Here is a 21,976-nt window from a genome sequence, read left to right on the forward strand (position 1 = left end):
TGGACAAAACTAATCATATTAATAAAAGGCTAATATGCAAATTGACCAAATGGCAGAACGACCAGTTGCTATGACACGCACTGACCACCAAGGGGCAGGTGCTCAACAAAGGGGCTGCCCCCTGGTGGTCAGTGCACTCCCACAGGGGGAGCACCGCTGAGCCCGACTCACGGCTGGCGAGCACAGTGGCAGTGGCGGGAGCCTCTCCCACCTCTGTGGTAGCACTGAGGATGTCCTACTGATGGCTTAGGCCTGCTCCCCTCGGGCCAAAGCCGTCAGTTGGACACCCCACCAGGGCTCCTAGACTGCAAGGGGGTGCAGACGGGCCTGAGAGGCACCTCCCCCCGCCATGTATGTCGTGCACCGGGCCTCTAGTGGTGTAATTCTGCTGTTGTACTTCTAATTGCCTGACTCATTTCTATTTGAAACTTTTGAATAGGACATTGAACGCCAAGTTAGAGAACTGAAAACAAAAATTTCAGCTATGAAAGAAGAAAAGGAGCAGCTCAGCGCTGAAAGACAAGAACAAATTAAGCAGAGGACTAAGTTGGAGCTTAAAGCAAAGGATTTACAAGATGAATTGGCAGGCAATAGTGAACAAAGGGTAAGTTAAAATGCTAAAAATGAAAGACATAAATATTCAGATGAGGAGGACTAAGAGTCCTTTCTGTGATGGGTGCATGTTTGAATTTTTGTAAAAGATTTGGCACATTAACCCTTTGCGGTCGTTTGTCTACTCTCAGCCACCAAAGCTTTTTTACCGTTCCGGTCGTATGTCTGCTCTCAGCCACCACAGCATGGAACCGTACGAATCTTAACTCTATTCATTCATGTATCAGTTCATAATTTCTCTGAAAGCTCTTAAGTGTCTAAGCCACCTTGTCACTAACCAAAACATTGCCCCGACAAATCAGAGATATCGAAACTCAATATAAACAAACACAGTTGTTCCACACTCACCATGCAAAACACCATGGCGAGTCAGTCGCCTTTTGAGAGTGAAGAAATCGACAAGCTTCAGAGATACTTCGCAGAATTTCAAATAAAGCTTTACAAATTACGTTTAACTGTAATTAGGCATTCTCGCTTGTTAAGATATTTCAAAATAATACTCCAAAATGGCAAAAAGAAAGTTACTGAAGGAAGTGTACTGTGAATCTGAAAGTAACGATGAAGAGTTTTATTTTGGCACCTTGAATACTGACTCTGATGTAGAAAGTGATAACGTTTGTAGTGATTCTACTAGTAGTGACGTAGTTCCAAAAAAGAATTAATAAATCTTGTTTATCCTTCATAATCTTGTATGTTATGTATCACTGCTCTTTCAATGGAAATTAATTCCGACCAGTACGACACCCATGTCCAAATTTAATATGACCGCAAAGGGTTAAAATAATTTGCACTCACATAGCAACTCATTACTATCTCTTTGTTTCTTACATTTAAAAATTAGTTTTGTGTTGCAGGATCAATTTCCTCATGAGAAAACATTTTATGTTAGAAATATAAGTTAAAGATTTTTAAGCAGATTGCATTTTTATTTATCTTGCTTTATTTACAGAAACGCTTATTAAAAGAGAGGCAGAAGCTGCTTGAAAAAATAGAAGAAAAACAGAAAGAACTGGCAGAAACAGAACCCAAATTCAACAGTGTAAAAGAAAAAGAAGAGCGAGGAATTGCTAGGTTTGGGATTTTTTTCACCACCACTTTTAACTTTCTGCATAGGTTTCCTCTAGAACCTAAATAGTCATGGGTTTAGAAGGCACAGAATTTAAGGCAAAAGTTAAATGTACATTACAGAGTAATAGCCAATGTTAAACAAATACTGTGGGCCAAGCATTATTGTGCATATATTGTCTACATTCTTTCTACTCAAAGGCCCTAAGAGAACCACATTATCCCCACTTCATATGAGACAAACTTGAATCTCGAGTAGGTTAAATAACATGTCTAAAATAACATAGCTAGATGTTGGATCTTTTTAAATAATTCGTGTTCGTTTTTTCACCAAATGACATGTTACTTCATGTTTTATTCTGCCACTTTTTTTATTCAATGCTGTTTTAACAGCTAGACATTTTAGTATGTATTTGTAGATTGGACTTGCCAGTGTTTGCTGATTTTATGATTTAGTGCATTATCATGTTTATATGCTACTTATATTTCATTTTAGTGAATTGCACTTTAAAAAATTTTTTTTCTTTTGTATCGGATTGCTTTATGTAATATAGGCATTAATATTTATTTTATGTGGTTTGAATATTTTCTCTTGCCTTTTAACCTTTATAGTATCTTTAGTTGTAAGGAGTTTAAATGTTTATATAATTAAATACAGTTGGAGCATTTTTGAAAATTCCTGAGAATGGGTTACTAGAATTGTCTAGATTTACCGACTATCGCAAACCTAGAGTGAAGACATTTTCTATCTGAAATTCTTAAAGTATGGACTATTTTACCTGACTTAAATTGTGATTTTGAAGTAAATTTATTATTTTATAGTACTAGCCCAAGGAGCTCTCTCTATCAGATAACAGTTGCTTTTTATACTTAATACCTTTTTTAATGGAATTTTTAGATGGCCATTTTCTCTATGTACTCTTGATGTATTGATTGCAATTAAACTTCTTTATTTCCTGTTCTGTTTTTCAATCCATTCTCTTTTGTCTTGTGTAGATTGGCCCAAGCTACCCAGGAAAGAACGGATCTTTATGCAAAGCAGGGTCGAGGAAGCCAGTTTACATCAAAAGAAGAAAGAGACAAGTGGATTAAAAAGGAACTCAAGTCTTTAGATCAAGCTATTAATGATAAGAAAAGACAGATTGCTGCTATACATAAGGATTTGGAGGACACTGAGGCAAATAAAGAGAAAAATTTGGAGCAGTATAATGTAAGAACTATTACAGTTATTTTGTAAAAATCTTTCCAAAGAGATAAATGTATAGTTTTACCTATTTAAGTTTTTTTTTTTTTTTTAAATTAAATCTTTATTGTTCAGATTATTACATTTGTTCCTTTCCCCCCCCCCCATAACTCCCCTCCTCCCAGTTCCCGCCCCACCCTCCGCCCTCACTCCCCACCCACTGTCCTCATCCATAGGTGCACGATTTTTGTCCAGTCTCTTCCCGCATCTCCCACACCCCTTTCCCCCCCAAGAATAGTCAGTCCATTCCCTTTCTATGTCCCTGATTCTATTATAATCAACAGTTCATTCTGTTCATCAGATTATTTATTCACTTGATTCTTAGATTCACTTGTTGATAGATGCATATTTGTTGTTCATAATTTGTATCTTTACCTTTTTCTTCCTCTTCCTCTTCTTAAAGGATACCTTTCAGCATTTCATATAATCCTGGTTTGGTGGTGATGAACTCCTTTAGCTTTTCCTTATCTGTGAAGCTCTTTATCTGACCTTCAATTCTGAATGATAGCTTTGCTGGATAAAGTAATCTTGGTTGTAGGTTCTTGGTATTCATCACTTTGAATATTTCTTGCCACTCCCTTCTGGCCTGCAAAGTTTCTGTTGAGAAATCAGCTGACAGTCGTATGGGTATTCCCTTGTAGGTAACTGAGTTACTTTCTCTTGCTGTTTTTAAGATTCTCTCTTTATCTTTTGCTCTTGGCATTTTAATTATGATGTGTCTTGGTGTGGTCCTCTTTGGATTCCTTTTGTTTGGGGTTCTCCGCGCTTCTTGGACCTGTAAGTCCATTTCTTTCACCAGGTGGGGGAAGTTTTCTGTCATTATTTCTTCAAATAGGTTTTCAATATCTTGCTCTCTCTCATCTTCTGGCACCCCTATAATTCTGATGTTGGTACGCTTGAAGCTGTCCCAGAGGCTCCTTACACTATCCTCGCATTTTTGGATTCTTTTTTCATTTTGCTTTTCCGGTTGGATGTTTTTTGCTTCCTCGCAATTCAAATCATTGACTTGATTCTTGCGCTCCTCTGGTCTGCTGTCGGGCGTCTGTTTAATATTCGTTATTTCAGACCGTGTATGCTTAATTTCTAGTTGGTTCCCCAATATAAGATCGAGGGTCTTATTAGTTTTCGTGTAGATCTCATTAAGTTTATCGGCAGCTTCTAAACAGTTCTTGAGAGACCTTAAAAGTGTGGTTCTGAACTCTATTTCTTCCATTGACAATTTTGTCCTGTTTCTTTGTCTCCGCATTTTGTTATGCTTCCTTGGTGCACCCCCTAGTGGTCTTTGTTCGCAGTCTTATAGATAAATCTTGATTGTTGTAGCTAATTCCAGGGAGGGTTTGACCTCCAGGCCAAGTGGCTATGAGAATCAGCTGTGTCAGCAGTGAGAGAACTTCTGTCCTCTAGGGAGGTGCTAATCTAGCCTTTGCCTGAGGCTATCCGGCAAATGCCTGTGTGCAGGGCTTGGGCGGGGCGGGTCGCACAGGATCAACAGGGTGGGCCAGAGAGAGCAGTTATGGCAGCTCTCAGTCCTGTCCCCAGGGGCTCTGCCTCTCTGAGTTCCAGCACCCGCTGCGAAGCTCGGAGAGAAAGCTGCACTCGCTCTGACCGAAGCCAGACAGTCCGCTTCTCCCGTTTGAGCCTGGGTCCCTAAAGACTCGCCTGTATCTGGAGCTCAGAGTCTGCGACTCCCTCCCGATTGAAAACAACAACCGCGCCCTCCGCCGCCAGCCCGCTCCGCGCACTCCGCACCTCAGAATTTGACTTCAGCACTGCGCCTCCTCTGAGTGTCCGTATGCGTTTCTCTTTCCTCCTAGTTGTAGGACTTCCACTCAGCCAGCGTTCCTGTGGTTCTGGGTGATGTCCGTTCCGTGTTTTAGTTTCACTTTTGAAGTAGTTGTTCAAAGCAGCAAACTCCGGCGTTAACCTATGCCGCCATCTTGGTTCTCAGAAATTTCTTCCTATTTAAGTTTTATTTTTAACAGTTTCCATGTTACTTTTAAAATAAATAAGACAGGCACTAATTTTAAAAAGACCAGCACAATTTAATATTATACATATGGTAGTTTTTTGTTTTTATTGATTTTTTTAGAGAGGAAGGGAGAAATAAATTGGATTTTAAATTTGAATTATTTTTATTTCCATAGAAACTGGATCAGGACCTTAATGAAGTCAAAGCTCGAGTAGAAGAACTGGACAGAAAATACTATGAAGTAAAAAATAAGAAAGATGAATTACAAAGTGAAAGAAAGTTAGTATAGACTAAAATATGTCAATTTTTTGGAGGAATGCTAACTAGCTGACTATTAAATGGTCTTTAAATTAAAATTATTCAAATACGTTTGATTTCATTATTTTACTCTAAATTTTGTATACTGTTAGTGCGCCTTCTTAATGCTTTTGAAATTAAAGACAGTCTAATTTTTATTGGTTAGTTACTTGTGGAGAGAGGAGAATGCAGAACAGCAAGCACTTGCTGCTAAAAGAGAAGATCTTGAAAAGAAACAGCAACTTCTTAGAGCGGCAACAGGAAAGGTGAGCGGATTCTTTTCATTACCTCAGTTTACATTGAGTCAGTTGCTATCACACGAAAATTAGCTTTCAAGCTGTAGGTCATTGGTTCCAGGAAATAAATAAGAGTAGAGTGCAAATCACTTGTCTTATAAATATGAAATTATGGGTATTGTTTAAGCATGCTATTAATGATAGTACTTTTAATAATATAAGACACTGCATGTAGTTGGCATATTTCCAAGGGGCATGTGTTGTTGGAGAGGGTGTTTTTACTTGAATCTCTGGCATACTTTTTAATATGGAGATATGGTTTTACTTTTTACCAGCAAGAGTGCCATTGGTAAATTATTTTAATATTTTTCACTTCTAAACAGGCCATTTTAAATGGAATAGACAGCATAAACAAAGTGCTAGACCACTTTCGTCGAAAAGGAATAAATCAGCATGTTCAAAATGGCTATCATGGCATAGTGATGAATAACTTTGAGTGTGAGCCTGCTTTCTACACATGTGTGGAAGTCACTGCTGGAAACAGGTGAGATTATTTGCTTGATATCTTGAGTTTTTAAAGGAAAGAGGAAATAAAGAGTAAGAAACAACTTTTTGTAGTTTTAGTACAATATGTCTCCCATTATCTTCTTTTTCCCCCATTATCTTCTTGTATCCTCACTTACTTAATTTTCTAATTAAATGTGTAGGTGCCAAGTGTTTGTTTCTAATTGTAGAAGCTAGAACTTTCCCCTTTTGGGGCTTTTCCTTAGAGTGGTAACAATTTGATTTTTCTTAGTAGTTCTTCTCTCCACCCACATATAAATTGGATTGCATAGAAAGGAAGTGAATAGTTTAAATGTTTATAACACTTTAAAGTCTAGTGATTAAAAAATTTCTAACAATAAAAATGTGTTTTGTTCTGTTTACATGTAGGTTATTTTATCATATTGTTGATTCAGACGAAGTCAGCACGAAGATTTTGATGGAGTTTAATAAAATGAATCTTCCTGGGGAGGTCACTTTTCTGCCTCTTAATAAGTTAGATGTAAGGGATACTGCCTATCCTGAAACCAATGTGAGTTGGCCTGTTAAGGTCTTTCTTTCAATAAATTACTTTTCCTCATGTTCAATCCATGCTTAGTGCACAGGCACTTTATATTAGAATTCACATGGTCTGTGAAATAAATACGCTTTTTCCCCCATAGAGCACAGTCACAACATGAAACAAATAATTGGAAACGGTGCAAAGTATTAAAATACAGAAATGGAGGATACTTTGAGAATGTATTCTAGGGAGACAAAATTAAGGTTAGGTAGTTGGAGAATTCCCTGAGGAACTGTCATTTAAAATGAGTAATAAGTTTTTCAAATACACTGTTTAAATGGCTTATAAATTAAATTTAAAACATCTAGCAAGATGATAGGCCTGAAAGTGTAATGTTGCTTTTGTTACTAGCTGGTATATTTTTGGAAAGTGCTTTGAGGTATTTGCTTTCAGAATATTCATGATAGTAGCAACTATTTTATTATTCTCTAAGGTTAGAGCTAAAACCTTATGAGAAAGATCAACAATTTCAGAGGAACAGTGAGAATCTTATAAGCTACTCAAAGGGCTCAGCTTTTTCTTTTAAATCTATAATTTATATTTGAATTTTGGGGAGGAGAAATTGAGTCACAAATGTTACCTGTGAATGAAGCAAGACAAAAGGATGCATGTAGTGTGCTTCCCTTTTCATTACCTAAACAAAACAGCTGTCACTGTTCTGTAAAGAAGGCCCTCTCCTTTTATTCTTATTTTATCCGAAAACTATTTTTCTGACTAAAATAGATATAAAATAAAATTAAAACATTTTGAGGAAACACTATTAGTTTACATTTATTTTGCCTTTTTATGTGACAGATGCTATCCTGTTTCACATATATTAATTTGTCTAGTTTTAGTAACTATGAGAAAGATACTGTTATTGCAATTGTATAAATGAAAAAACTTTTATATAGAGAAGTTAGGCAGCTTGTTTACTAAGCTCTTTATCACTGCTCTACTATTGAAAACCTAGATGATTAAATGGGCACTATTTCCAGGATATTTTAGCAGAATGATTTTTCTACCTTCTTCAGTATAAAAACCTATAGTTTTGAAATATGAAGTTATTTGTGTTTATTTCTGTTTCATAAAGATGTAATTAATAATTCTGCTAGCGTGTTTTAATTGTGTTGTGATCTCTTTGTTTTCTAACAAAATATTCATTTTTAGGATGCTATTCCTATGATAAGTAAATTGAGGTACAATCCCAGATTTGACAAAGCCTTCAAACATGTGTTTGGAAAAACACTGATTTGTCGGAGCATGGAAGTTTCAACCCAGTTGGCCCGTGCTTTCACTATGGACTGCATTACCCTGGAAGGTTTGTAATGGGATTTATTTCCCATTTAAGTTTTAAGAGTATTTAAAAATTTATGTCCAATTCTTATTTTTTAAATAGTTTGTTTATTTAAGTCAGAATCCAAACAGGGTCCACACTTTATATTTAGTTGATGTCTGTTAAGTATAATCATTTGGTCTATAATAGAGGTTCTTAACCTTTTTTGCACCATGGATTCCTTTGGCTCTTTGATGAATGAAGCCTATGGATCCTTTTTCAATGTTTTTAAACATTGATCATAAAAAAATCATAAATTATATTGGCACATTGGCATGGTTATCACAACATTTAAAAAAATATGACATAGTAATTCTTAAGTATTCAAAAACAAGATTTAGCAGTGGGTCTAATCTATTTATATGTAAAAGCCTAAGCAACCATTACAATGGAACGACCAGTCGCTGTGACTTGCACTGACCACCAGGGGGAAGACGCTCAACGCAGGAGCTGCCCCCTGGTGGTCAGTGCACTCCCACAGCCAACCTCCCGCGCCCTGTCCCCCTCCCTCAGCCCACCCCCACTTCTAGCCCCAGCTGGCAGGCCCTGCTGATTGCTGGCCAGGCCTAGGAACCCCACCCGTGCATGAATTCGTGCACCAGGCCTCTAGTAAGTCATAATTTTGAAGCACTCTGCTGCATGTAAACAATATTTTGAGATTTGTGACAAGTGTTATCTGATAGAAAATATCTGTTATTTTTCTTGATAACAAAGTCACAAGTACTGATAATAGTACTGTGGTTCTTGTCTCATTCATTATAGAAGGAATCACTAAATTTCATTTGAGATTAACATACAAATAAAGATACAAATTTTTTCCCACTCAAGCCAAGGATCTCCTAAATTTTATCTGTGGAATCCAGGTTAAGAACCTCTTAAACATAGGTTCACTTGCCTTCATTTTTTCCCCCTTCTCTTTATAATACTTATGTGTTGATGAAAGAAGGTAAACCACCCTCCAGCTTTGTCTCTATATATGTAAAAATGTTGTTTTGAGCCATCTGAGAATAAGTTTTAAAATAATGACACTTGATCTCTAAAAATTATGTATCTCCTAAGAATAGGAGATTCTCCTTTATAACTATAATATCATTGTTACACCTAAGAAATTTAATATTAACCTTATAAAATCTAAAAAGGGTCTACATTCAAATTTTCTCAATTGCCCCCCCAAAAAAAAAAATTCTTTTTAAATTATAGTTGACATGCAATATTATATTAGTTTCAGGTATACAACGTAGTGATTTGACATTTATATATCTTATGAAGTGATTACCACATTCAAATTATTTTTCTATCCAGGATGCAGGCAGTGTCTTCTCTTTAGTTTCTTTTAATGTAGGACAGTTTCTCCTGTTTCTTCCTACCCACAGAAATTGACTTTCTCAAAAAATGTCCATTCTCTGGATTTGTCTTCTTGCTTCCTTATCATTAGATTTGGGTTAAAAATTCTTGGCATAGTGATATGTACATATAGTATCACATAATGTGTCCCATTGTTGGTGATGCTAAGTTTGACCACTAGCAAAGTACCTTTTTCCCTTTTTAAATTAATAAATGATATGTGGGATTGTCCTTTAAGAATACTGAATATCATGTTCCCCCACAACATTTTTAGCATCCTTTGTTGATCCTTGTCTGACTCATTTAATATACTGGGGGTTTCAGAATGGTTATTCTTTTATTGCTTCTATATTTATTAGCTGTCACTGTTCTGTAAAGAAAGCCCTCTCCTTTTATTCTTATTTTTAAAGTATCAGTATGATTAATGGATTCTTTTCTTATTCCATGTGTTACTACATTGTCACTTATTTTTTATCAAATTTTCCCAAATATGGCCAGTGGGAATTCCAAGCTAGTTCTGTGTCCTGTTCACATGTCTCCATTAGTCTTTAGCACTTCTTTTCTAGCAGAGGTTTGGGCTCACCTAAAAGGCACATTTTTAAAATGCATATTTTAATATTGGAAAGCAAATTTTTTTCAGAGTAACTTAAATTCTTTTTAATTCTCATTAAATAGATAAAAAATCTTTAGTTGTTTGATTGTAAGTCAGTATATCATTGAGTAAAGTTGTTATAAAGAATTACTACCTTTCTTATGTTTTATTTATAGGTGACCAAGTTAGTCATCGGGGTGCTCTAACTGGAGGTTATTATGACACAAGGAAATCTAGACTTGAATTACAAAAAGATGTTAGAAAAGCGGAAGAAGAACTAGGTGAGCTTGAAGCAAAGCTCAATGAAAACCTGCGCAGAAATATTGAAAATATCTTTTTGTCTTGTGCTACTGTAGAGAGAGAACTGCATTTTGGTTAGGATATATAATCTTTTACATGTTAGGTGTGTCTTCTCATATATACAGTGGGAAAAAATTCCATGTGTTTTACTTTGACTTTTATTTAAGCACAGAAGCTTATATTTACCTAACTTCTGAAAGCAGTAAAAACTATTTTAGCATTGATCCTTTACTTTGCTGATAAATAGCTAATAGTGAGTCTACTTCTGAGCGAAAGAACTCAAGAAATACTAAAATTTAAGGTTATAAGGTAACTGAAGAGGATTAGTCAGAAAATTGTAGAAGGAAAACCAGGATAGTGTTTCATGGAAGAAGGAGGGGAGGTAATTAGAAATACTACATTCTTCATAGAAATTAAATATATAAGGTTGAAAAATGTCCATTAGATTTTATTATCTCGTGGTCATTTGGCTGAGATTTAGTAGGGTGGAGGAAATGGCTGTCAAAATCCATAAAAATGGTGTTCCATTAAGAGTGGCTAGTTCAGCCCTAGTTTCACTGTCCTCAGCTTTAATAAAGGTACTCTCAAAATCACACACACATAAAAAAGAATGGCTAGTATAGCTTACAACTGAAATAGTTGTGCCTGTTCATTTTCTTAAAACAGCCATGGTTTAAGGCAAAAGTGCTTTATGTGTACTTCACATTATGTCACACAATACTAAAAATACAGATACTCGAGCAGCAAAAATAATCATTTTTACTGCTTCATTAAAATATTCTTAATTGAAACTGGCATTTTTAAAAAATAGGAGTTTATAGCTTCTGTGCCATCAGTGAAAGCAACAGCACTGAGAAAAAGGTAAACATCCTAGTTTTGATTTTGCAGAGATCTACACAGCATACTTTGAGAACTGCCTAAATTTGGCAACTTTTTACCACTAAGAAAGCATAGTGAAATACTAGGAAAAAGGAGATTGACACCAGTTACCTTTCCATATTTGATAATCCAGTGAGATAGAATTATTCTTCCACATTGAGGAAGGCCTCTTTATACATAACTTCCATATATAATTGATGCTTTAAGCATAATAGACTACACAATAAGTATTTGTTTAATGAAAAGATGTTAAAAAATACTGTTATATTTCATTTAGCTTCTTCTAGGGTTTTCCAAGAATATTGATTGGTTGATTGGTATAGCTATTAGCAAAATAACATGTTCTTTGAAAGAGAAATGGTGGGGTGAGCACCACTTAATTCAACATTCTTATGGTCCATAAATTTGAGGAAACCTATTTAAGGGTAAAGAAAAGGAAGGGGATACAAAATAATGTTTATAAGAACTGAAGAGAGTTTAGAACATAAGATGTATTTACAACTTGGAGAGAATTTTCCTTAGCCTTGCATATGGATTAATAATGAAATTGACCAGTTGATGAACCAAATGCAGCAGATAGAGACCCAGCAAAGGAAATTTAAAGCATCTCGAGATAGCATATTATCAGAAATGAAGATGCTAAAAGAGAAGAGGCAGCAGTCAGAAAAAACTTTTATGCCGAAGGTTCGTAAGTATGCCTTTTATTATAGATGTTTTCAGTATATAGAATTGGGTGGACCATGTTAAATAGGTTATCCACACTTATTACCCAAGGATACCCAAAGTCTCTTTTCCTAGCCCACATTCAGACTTTCCAAATTCATTCAACAAATAGGCATTTTGAACTATGGCATAATAGTACTGTCTGATAGTAATTAATTTGTAATTTACCATTTTTGTCTGTAAAGTACTATTTATGGAGTTATTTGAATATTTGATTGCATTTTGTTTTGAGTATTAAAATGAGTAGAAAGCAAATTGTAACTGCTGTTACAGTGAAAATATATATTGATCCTATAAACGTGAAGCTGTTTGACAAAACTATTAATTTGGTACATCAGTACTAATACAAAAATTTTTTTCTAAAAATTACCCACAGTTATTCTACCCTAATACATTCTAACAGTTAACTATTTTTGGTTCTTATGAATATATGTGAAGATTTTTATCTAGTCTGATATGGGATATGGTATTCCACACAGCCCCATGGTATTGCATCAAGAATATTATTGCTACATAGTTCTAATTAGCAAATGTAATGGATACCTAATAGTTAATTTGAGTTGATATGATTCTTAGCTCACTTTAATATCAAATGTAGATTGTTACCAACTTTTTACTATTATAAGTTATACAGTAACTAATACCTTTATTAATAAATTAATTATCTGCCTTATAGCAACGTAGCTTACAAAGTTTGGAGGCAAGTTTGCATGCTATGGAGTCCACCAGAGAATCATTAAAAGCAGAGCTGGGAACTGATTTGCTTTCCCAACTTAGTCTGGAAGATCAGAAGAGAGTAGATGCACTTAATGATGAAATTCGTCAACTTCAGCAGGCAAGTACAATTGAAAGGAAAAATAATTGTTGATAACTGTTACTGTGGAAAGTATCTTTCTTGCTAATAAAGAAATACGAAAGATTATTGAAAAAATGTAAAAATGACACTTGGACTTATCCATAAAAGTAAATAAAATAAGATTTTAATAAGTTTTCCTAGCCGAGACCGGTTTGGCTCAGTGGATAGAGCGTCGGCCTGCGGATTGAAGGGTCCCAGGTTCGATTCCGGTCAAGGGCATGTACCTGGGTTGTGGGCATATCCCCAGTGGGAGATGTGCAGGAGGCGGCTGATCGATGTTTCTCTCTCATCGATGTTTCTAACTCTCTGTCTCTCTCCCTTCCTCTCTGTAAAAAATCAATAAAATATATTTTTTTAAAAAAAAATAAGTTTTCCTAAACCATTCTGTATATGTTAGGATTATACAAGAAATCTTCATTTTATTCTATCTTATTTAGTGCATATTTATCACTAGTAAGGTTTGACTTGTTAGCTTTGCCATATTTATTGATATGACCATCTTTACATATTTAATATTATTTGAATTAAACATTTTAGTAACATTTTATTATTGAAACAGAGATTTAAACAATATTAAGTCCAAAGATTTAAAAGCAGGAAAAGAAAAACATTTTTGATAGCATGCTTACAAAAAGAACCAGGCACAAAAACCTAGCATTTGAAGACAGAAAATGAAGAAAACATACAGTCTTTGGAATGATATAAGGTGTCCCAAAATTCACGCAAGAAGTAATTTTGATAGAAAACACAGGTTTATAATTAAAAATTGTAAATTTTTTTATTGATTCATAAAGTATATAGTATAGGGTTATGTATGGAATAGCACATTGGGTAAATGGCCTCCACGGCTTTGCTGGCACATACGCAAAACCGTGGTCTTCATTGGTCTTCATTGTCCCTGCTCCTGGGCCATAATTGGTACTTGGTAATGCTTATCAAATTGAAAGGATTGAAATCAAAGGGCAATAGATATTAGAATCTGATTCAATAAACCAAGTAAAATTAGGCTTTTATTTGTTGTTGTTGTTGTTAATGCTCATGCAAAATTCAAATCTTGCGTGAATTTTGGGACACCCTATATAAAACTCCATAATGCTCATTTGAACACAAGTAATGGGGATGACAGCAAATTAATGGCATTCCTGTATGTGAAATGTACATGCCTATGTAGACAAATAATTTTCTTTTCTTTTAGGAAAACAGACAGTTGCTGAATGAAAGAATTAAATTAGAAGGTATTATTACTCGAGTAGAGACTTACCTCAATGAGAATTTGAGAAAACGCTTGGACCAAGTAGAACAGGTATGTTCTTTTTCGGTAGTTCCTTGATGACCATAACTATTTGAAGGTGCATATAAGAGGCTCTGTTTGAGAACTTGGATTTTGGGGACCAAAAACTAGCAGTGTGACCACCTGCCTAGCATTGCCGCTTGGTATATGATCTTGGATAAATCATTTAATATTTCTAAGCTTCCGTTTCAGGACTGTCGAAATACTGTTTTGTATTTGTATTCTGGCACAATCTAGGTATTCAGTAAAAGTTATTAATATTTAATCAGTAGAAGGTAGATGTGGAGAAATTTTTTAGTAATTATATCATTACTTTTCCCCCCTTGTAATCGTACTTTAAGTATTTGCAATGGTATAAAGTATGTTTTTTTGTTTTCTGAATGTTTATTCAAACATAACAGCTATAGAAACTGTTGATAGTCAAAATATTTTGAAACTAACCTTCATATTTTGTGGATGAATGCTCATAAGTGTCTTTTGTGTTGCAGGAACTGAATGAACTGAGAGAGACAGAGGGGGGTACTGTTCTCACTGCTACAACCTCCGAACTTGAAGCCATCAATAAAAGAGTAAAAGATACTATGGCACGATCAGAAGGTAAATTATTGTTTAGTAAAATTTTTTTAGGTATTTTAGTTAAATTTAGCTTATTCATTTTATAACATTGTTTTTTTTTTTTTTAAATATATTTTATTGATTTTTTACAGAGAGGAAGGGAGAGAGATAGAGAGTTAGAAACATCGATGAGAGAGAAACATCGATCAGCTGCCTCCTGCACATCTCCTACTGGGGATGTGCCCGCAACCCAGGTACATGCCCTTGACCGGACTCGAACCTGGGACCTTTCAGTCCGCAGGCCGACGCTCTAGCCACTGAGCCAAACCGGTTTCGGCCATTTTATAACATTGTTTAATACAAAATGAAACATCCAAAAAGGCAGAATTATCTAGTAATGGTTTTTTGTTTTCCGTCATCATAAACAGTCTATAGTGAACAGAGTTCAGGGTGTTGATTATAGATAGTAATCTTTGTTTTATTGAAATATTTGTGACTATTTTGAGATCGTAAATTGTTAATTTTATTGAGAAAAGTATGAAATAACAATCAATTTTCTTATCGCCTACTTCATGAGTATAGAATTCTTTTTTAGTTTTTTCTAAAGGTAAACATTAAATAATAATAAAAACTATACTCATGATTCTCATGTAAACTTCTAATTTATCCTGAATTCAATGTTTTATGAATTTTTCGCAGTAAAATTTAAACAAACATGAAAAATCCTATTTATTTTGATAGATTTGACCATTAAAATAAAACCTTTGATCAAATAACATTCTGTCTGTAAAATAGGTATTATGGCTTAATTTGTTTTTCCCCCCATTTCAGATTTGGACAATTCCATTGATAAAACAGAAGCTGGAATTAAGGAACTTCAGAAGAGTATGGAGCGCTGGAAAAATATGGAAAAAGAACACATGGATGCTATAAATCATGATACTAAGGAACTAGAAAAGATGACAAATCGACAAGGCATGCTACTGAAGAAGAAAGAAGAATGTATGAAGAAAATTCGAGAACTTGGATCACTTCCCCAGGAAGCATTTGAAAAATACCAAACACTGAGTCTCAAACAGGTAAATCTAGTTGGTTTTAAATTTGAAATCTCATTGCAAATTTTCCTGTATATGAATTTACATATACATTTTTTTCCTCCTTATAGTTGTTTCGAAAACTTGAACAGTGCAACACAGAATTGAAGAAGTACAGTCATGTTAACAAAAAAGCTTTAGACCAGTTTGTAAATTTCTCTGAGCAAAAGGAAAAGTTAATAAAGCGACAAGAAGAATTGGATAGGGGGTACAAATCAATCATGGAATTGATGAATGTACTTGAACTTCGAAAATATGAAGCTATTCAGTTAACTTTCAAACAGGTATGTTTCCCCCCCCCCCCCCCCCCCCCGAGAGAGGGGACAGGAGGGAGAGATACAGAGAGAAACATGTATGTGAGAGAGACACATTGATTGCATCCCGCATGCACCCTGACTGGGGCCTTGAATTGAGCCTGAAATCGAGGTATTGTGCCCTTGACTGGAGTAGAACCCGAGACCCTTCAGTCCAAGGACTGACTGCTCTATCAACTGAGACAAGCCGGCTAGGGTGGTGTTTCTCTTAGTAGTAAATAAACATACATGACAAAAGCTCCAGCTATCATTCAGTTTATTTTTCAGTTTGTAAGAATTTTTCCCCCACTGATAGTTGGATCTAATACATGTGAATAAATTCAGCATATAAGTTGCTAACATATTAACTAGAATGTTTTACACAGCTGTCTTCTTTTTTTTAAAGATTACAGTTCTTTTAAAAAATATTTTCATTGTATTTTTTAGAGAGAGAAGAGGGGAGAGAGAGAAACATCAATATGAGAATGAAACATCTTTCAGCTGCCTCCTGCACACCTCTCACCTGGGATTGAGCCCACAATCAGGGCACATACCCTGACCGAGATTTAAACTGTCAACCTTTTGGTGCACAGGATGACAACCAGCCAAATGAGCCACACCACTGGCCAAGACTACACAGTTCTTAAAAGGATCATATCTGTTATTGTTCTTAAAAAAAAAAAAATACTTCTGGCTCTGGCTGGGTAGCATAGAGCATTGTTCCCACTCACCAAGGTTTTGGGTTCATCCCCAGTCAGGGGATGTACAAGAATCAACCAATGAATGCATAAATAAGTGGAACAACAAATAGATGTCTCTCTCTCTCTCTCTCTCTCTCTCTCTCTCTCTCTCTCTCTCTCTCCTCTCCCTCTAAAAAAAGTCAATTAAAAAAATGCATATTAAAAAAATACTTCTGATTGCTTTTACATACTTGTCTTTGTTTTAAGCAGTAATATGTATAGTTCCATATAAGCAAAATTTATATTTGAATTGACACACAACCTTATATATCTATCTATTTATTTATTTTAAGGTATCCAAGAACTTCAGTGAAGTATTTCAGAAGCTGGTACCTGGTGGCAAAGCTACTTTGGTGATGAAGAAAGGAGATGTTGAGGGCAGCCAGTCTCAGGATGAAGGAGAAGGGAGTGGTGAAAGTGAGAGGGGTTCTGGGTCACAAAGTAGTGTCCCATCAGTTGACCAGTTCACTGGAGTTGGAATCAGGGTAAATGCTTTTACATCCAGTTTTCCTCAGTAATTATCATAGTGTAATTTGTAAATATTTTGCAAATCTAAGTAGATGCATTGTATGCAATTTAATTTGAAGAGGTGATTGTATTCGACCCCTTTAGGATATTGACTCAAATGTTTTCTTAGGTGTCATTTACAGGAAAACAAGGTGAAATGAGGGAAATGCAACAGCTTTCAGGTGGACAGAAATCCTTGGTAGCTCTTGCTCTCATTTTTGCCATTCAGAAATGTGACCCAGCTCCTTTTTACTTGTTTGATGAGATTGACCAGGCTCTGGATGCTCAGCACAGAAAGGCTGTGTCAGGTACAGTTTGGGTTTTACACTTATCAATGAGAACATGCTCTAAAATGATAGCTTAACTTTTTTATAGTGATTTCTTATTGCCTGAGAGAGTTGGGGTTACTAGATAGGATATGTACTAGTAAATAAAATTTATCTTTTAATAGATTTTTAAAATTTAACATTAGACTTTTTTGCAAAGTTCTGTGAGAAAGATGTAATTTTTTGAATCAATTGAAAATCCTACTGCCCTGGCTAGTGTGGCTCAATTTATTGGAGCATTGTCCCGAACATCAAAAGGTTTCGGGTTTGGTTCCCAGTCAGGGCACATACCTACGTTGCAGTTCAATGCCCAGTCTGAGGGCGCATGTAGGAGGCAATAAGTCAATCTCTCTCTTTCTCTCTCCCTCTCTCCCTTCTTCGCTCCAAAAATCAATAAAAAAAGAAAATTCTACTTGAGTTAAACTTTTTAATGTAGAAGTTGCTCATTTTAAAACTTGTATTTCAATGTTTGAGTATTTCAATGTAGTTTCAACCACATTGTTGATTATGTGGTTAAAGAATCTGTATTTGATCTTTAGTAAGTTCAGAAGATCTTTGGGAAAGCCCTGGCAGGCTAGCTCAGTTGGTTAGAAGCTCATGTGCCAGGATTATGGGCTTGATTCCTGGTCAGAGCACATACAAGAGATAACTAGTGAGTGCATGAATGAGTGGAACAACGTAGTGATGTTTCTTTCTGTCTTACTCTAATAAACAAACAAAAAATCAATAAATTAAAATAAAAACACCAGTAAGTTCAATTAAAAAAAATATATCTTTGAGAGTGGTAGCTGGGGAAAGGCGTTTTGTTCTCACATTATTTCTAATGCTGTTAGAAGTTACTGCTTCTTTATATTCTGGAACTAAGATATTGGGGTTAAAGATTTATTTCTAATTTAAGAAATTAAAGTGGTAATTTTTGTAGGTATATGCATAAAAATAGAGTCACAGGCTGTTTTGAATATTAAGTAAGAGTAAAGATAGTTGCATTTTAAATTTTAAGATCTAAGAAAAGGGTCTTATTAAATTACTTTTTTTTTTTTTTTTTACAGATATGATTATGGAACTTGCTGTACATGCTCAATTTATTACAACTACTTTTAGGCCAGAATTGCTTGAGTCAGCTGACAAATTCTATGGTGTAAAATTCAGAAATAAGGTAATTTTTTTTACATGAAGTTTAAGTTTATGTAGTATTTAATCCATTATGTTTGTTGAATTCTTATTTATGTTACTTAAGTAATGAAAGAAATCTTAGAAAGTTGTTGCTTATCTGATGATGTCTTTGTAAAGAAAAAACTTTACTTAAAGTGCCCAGGAGATTTAGCAGTTTTCTTGTGGCATTCACTGCACTGATTTTTTTTCCATTGGCATTAAGAGACAATGTCTTCCTATCTAGTCATTCAGTGCTTCTTAATGAAGTCTTTAACTGTTATGTACATTGATTTATATTTGGCTGGACCGTTTTCCTTGGTGTTTTAATAAGCCTTCATGTTCTCTGAAACAGCAAAAGAATACTTAGGCATAAGTTCTTGTCCATATTTTCAGAGCATTAAAAGGCAGAATATTTTTAAACTCACACATGGAACAAACACCATTATAAATAAAGGTTTTATCAGTCCTTGTTTTAGAATCAGTCATTTGACTTGATATGTAAAACTTACAGGTAATAGGCTGTATATTTTAACTATTACCCTGTACAGTGGGAACACTGATATATTTCTTTAAGATTTAACAGATTTTATTTTTGGCATTTATTCTTCAGGTTAGTCATATCGATGTGATCACAGCAGAGATGGCCAAAGACTTTGTAGAAGATGATACCACTCATGGTTAATTGGAAACTGTTGCCCACTGGTTTGGAAGATATGTATAGTATTATGATTCTCATTCCCAGGAACTGTAAATTTAAACTTAAATATCTGGTTGTCATTAATAGTTTTCAGATGTAGAGCACACACTGTCCTTTTTATATTTCTGTCATTGTATTTTATAAGATACTCTGTAATGTTACATTTCTATGTATAGTTTAAGAATTTTATTTCCCACACAACTTTTTGTAAAGTGTCCTGTTACTGTTTTAAATCTTTGAAACATGCTAAATATCTTTTCCTAATTATTTTATCAATTATATTGCCTCTTTTTTTATAGCTTCAATTAAATAATTGGTTTTATGACTTAATTTTGCTTTTTAAAATTTTGTGTTTTATGTGGCTTCATTTATAGTTGTACAATTAGAAACAAATTTTTCTTAAATATCTGTTTTATTTTGCCTAAAAAAAGGTCTGTTTTCACCTAAAAGAAGATTTTAAAAATAGTTTCATATTCTGTTGAATTATATCAGTGGTTCCTAATCTAGGTTGCATGTTTAAATTCATGGAGGAAGCTTTTAAAAATGTAACACTGTGGGAGTCTGTCCCTATACCAGTTGGATAAAAATCCTAACGGGATGGTGTCCTGGTCACTTCAATTTTGAAGTCCCCCAGGTGATTCTGACTCTCAGTGAGGGTTAGAACCCCTGCTATATTTATTGTTGTTATTGATTTTTTTTTTGTTAATCCTCACCCTAGGATATTTTTCCATTGATTTTTAGAGAGAGTAGAAGAGAGAGGGAAAGACAGAAAGAAACATCGATGTGAGAGAAACACATTGATGATTGCCTCCTGCACAAGCACTGACCAGAGCCCAGGCTGGGGAGGAGCCTGCAGCCAAGGTACGGGGCCCTTGACCGGAACCGAACCTGGTACTCTTTGGTCTGCAGGTCAACACTCTATCCACTAAGCCAAACCAGACAGAACCCCTGCTTTACACTCATAACAGTCCTTTAAAAATTATTTTTAATTTAAGATGGCAATCTATTTAATAGAACTTGGTAATGTGGTTTTAAGAGTAACATTTATAAAGGTTTTTGCAACTTAAAAAAAAATAAAATATGGCCCAGTTGGCGTGGCTCAGTGGTTGAGTGTAAACCTATGAACCAGGAGATCACAGTTCTGTTCCCTGTCCGGACACATGCCCGGCTTGCGGGCTCAATCCCCAGTGTGGGGTGTGCAGGAGGCAGCCAGTCATTGATTTTCTGTATCATTGATGTTTCTATCTCCCTCTCCCTTCCTCTCTGAAATCAATAAAAATATGTTTAAAAAATAAATAAAATATGGGATGATTAGCAAAAATGGGTTAAGCATTTTGTCAAAATAAGTAAAAAAGTACTAATTTTAAAGAAAATGATGCAATTTAAAGAAAAATGACTAGTGGTATAATAGTCATATAAAAGAAGTATAGAAAAGGTATAAGATGAATTGGAGAATTCCTTTTTCTTTTTGGTAAGTATGTAAGCAATAGCAACCCTGAGTTTAAAAACATTTAGTTTATTCTTAAATGGAGTTTCTCCCATAACAACTCTCAGGATAGAGGACTAGCACTTTTGTTCAGTTCCCACAAAGAGAGAATCCAGTGCTGAGGAAAAGCAAACATTAAGATTTCTGTCACCCAGCAAATGGTCACCTTAGCCTGGGAGTGGCATCATGCTGCTGGGATGCTTGCCAGAGAGGAGCAGAAAGTGTTCACTGTCAAGGAATTTTTATAGTAGCAATGACATTCTTTATCTTTCTTCACCTTTACTCAGGCATATATCCTTTTATCCTAGAACATGAATAAGTAATTTGAATTTGCGTATTCAACAGGGGAAGAGCAAATGGAAAACAGAGGCACACTAATGCAGTTAAAACTGTGACAGCAACGTGTTTACCTACTACCAAGAAACTAGGAATGTCTTTCCTTCTTTATTTGAGGATTTCTTTTGAAATTATATGTTATTAGGTAGAAATTACCCTCTGCTTTTCTGTGAAGATGAAGCAATAGAGATACCCTTGTTCCGTAGGTTTCATACTTTTGGGAGAGGCAGGTAGCTCTTTTCCTCTGTGAAAAATGACAGAATCTATTTCAGTGGTCTACTGCTTAGAGGTGTGGTGTGGCCTTTCTTTTGGCCTCATTAAGTAATTCTTGATAAAGTGGGTTGATTCAGATACCTCTCTAGAAGGAATCTTAGTTTGGCAGGAACTCGGATTTTGTAAGGCATTTCCTCTTCTTAAATAAAGCTTTTTTGGTCAACATGCTCTAAGCTAAAAGTATCAAGCCCTTACACATAGGATCCAGAGATATGGGATTTTTTTTTAGTTTAAGACTTTTATTTTATGGTTTAGGAAATTTGCCCAGATAATGACAAAGTGAGCACGCACAGCTTACCCCTAGAGTGCCTGGGAGCGGGGTCCACATTCCTCCTGTCTTTCGCCAAAAGTGCCAGGAGCGCTATCAAAGCTTCGAAATGGCATCCAGTTCTAAGTCTGCTTTTATTAGTGATGATGATATTGCTAAATATGTCAATGTAGTAAAGGTTTCCTTACGTTTTTGAATATGTAACTTCATTTACTTGCGATTCATAATTTTTTTCCTAAACTGCTGTAAAATCAGCAAAAATGACTTGGCAATTTTAGCATAGTTCCTAGGATATTGGTTGGCATTCAAAGGGTTAATAATTGGCAGAGCCAGAATGAAGCCCAGGCTTCCCTGAGTTGATAGAGGGGACTCCTTGACGTGTTAGGTCTTTGTTCTCCCTGGTGAACTATGAAAATGGGGGA

General features: G+C 35.2%; 1 protein-coding gene across 2 annotated transcripts in view; it reads left to right on the forward strand.

Annotated features, from left to right (window-relative positions):
• The window catches only part of SMC3 (structural maintenance of chromosomes 3), a 32,970-nt gene extending 13,449 nt beyond the window's left edge, over positions 1 to 19,521 (forward strand). For both annotated transcript variants that reach the window (XM_059661356.1, XM_059661357.1), the window contains 19 exons: positions 440 to 604; positions 1,562 to 1,683; positions 2,674 to 2,887; positions 5,065 to 5,168; positions 5,353 to 5,452; positions 5,806 to 5,966; positions 6,356 to 6,497; positions 7,677 to 7,827; positions 9,955 to 10,107; positions 11,490 to 11,641; positions 12,357 to 12,515; positions 13,732 to 13,839; positions 14,316 to 14,424; positions 15,214 to 15,461; positions 15,548 to 15,760; positions 16,803 to 16,994; positions 17,147 to 17,324; positions 18,392 to 18,498; positions 19,105 to 19,521. In XM_059661356.1, the coding sequence (XP_059517339.1) occupies positions 440 to 604; positions 1,562 to 1,683; positions 2,674 to 2,887; positions 5,065 to 5,168; positions 5,353 to 5,452; positions 5,806 to 5,966; positions 6,356 to 6,497; positions 7,677 to 7,827; positions 9,955 to 10,107; positions 11,490 to 11,641; positions 12,357 to 12,515; positions 13,732 to 13,839; positions 14,316 to 14,424; positions 15,214 to 15,461; positions 15,548 to 15,760; positions 16,803 to 16,994; positions 17,147 to 17,324; positions 18,392 to 18,498; positions 19,105 to 19,176 (2,850 nt within the window). In that variant the 3' untranslated portion in view covers positions 19,177 to 19,521. The remainder of the gene's footprint in view (positions 1 to 439; positions 605 to 1,561; positions 1,684 to 2,673; positions 2,888 to 5,064; positions 5,169 to 5,352; positions 5,453 to 5,805; positions 5,967 to 6,355; positions 6,498 to 7,676; positions 7,828 to 9,954; positions 10,108 to 11,489; positions 11,642 to 12,356; positions 12,516 to 13,731; positions 13,840 to 14,315; positions 14,425 to 15,213; positions 15,462 to 15,547; positions 15,761 to 16,802; positions 16,995 to 17,146; positions 17,325 to 18,391; positions 18,499 to 19,104) is intronic.
• Positions 19,522 to 21,976: the final 2,455 nt, after the last annotated feature.

The sequence above is a fragment of the Myotis daubentonii genome, chromosome 13, assembly GCF_963259705.1.
Source record: "Myotis daubentonii chromosome 13, mMyoDau2.1, whole genome shotgun sequence".
Classification (NCBI taxonomy): domain Eukaryota; kingdom Metazoa; phylum Chordata; class Mammalia; order Chiroptera; family Vespertilionidae; genus Myotis; species Myotis daubentonii.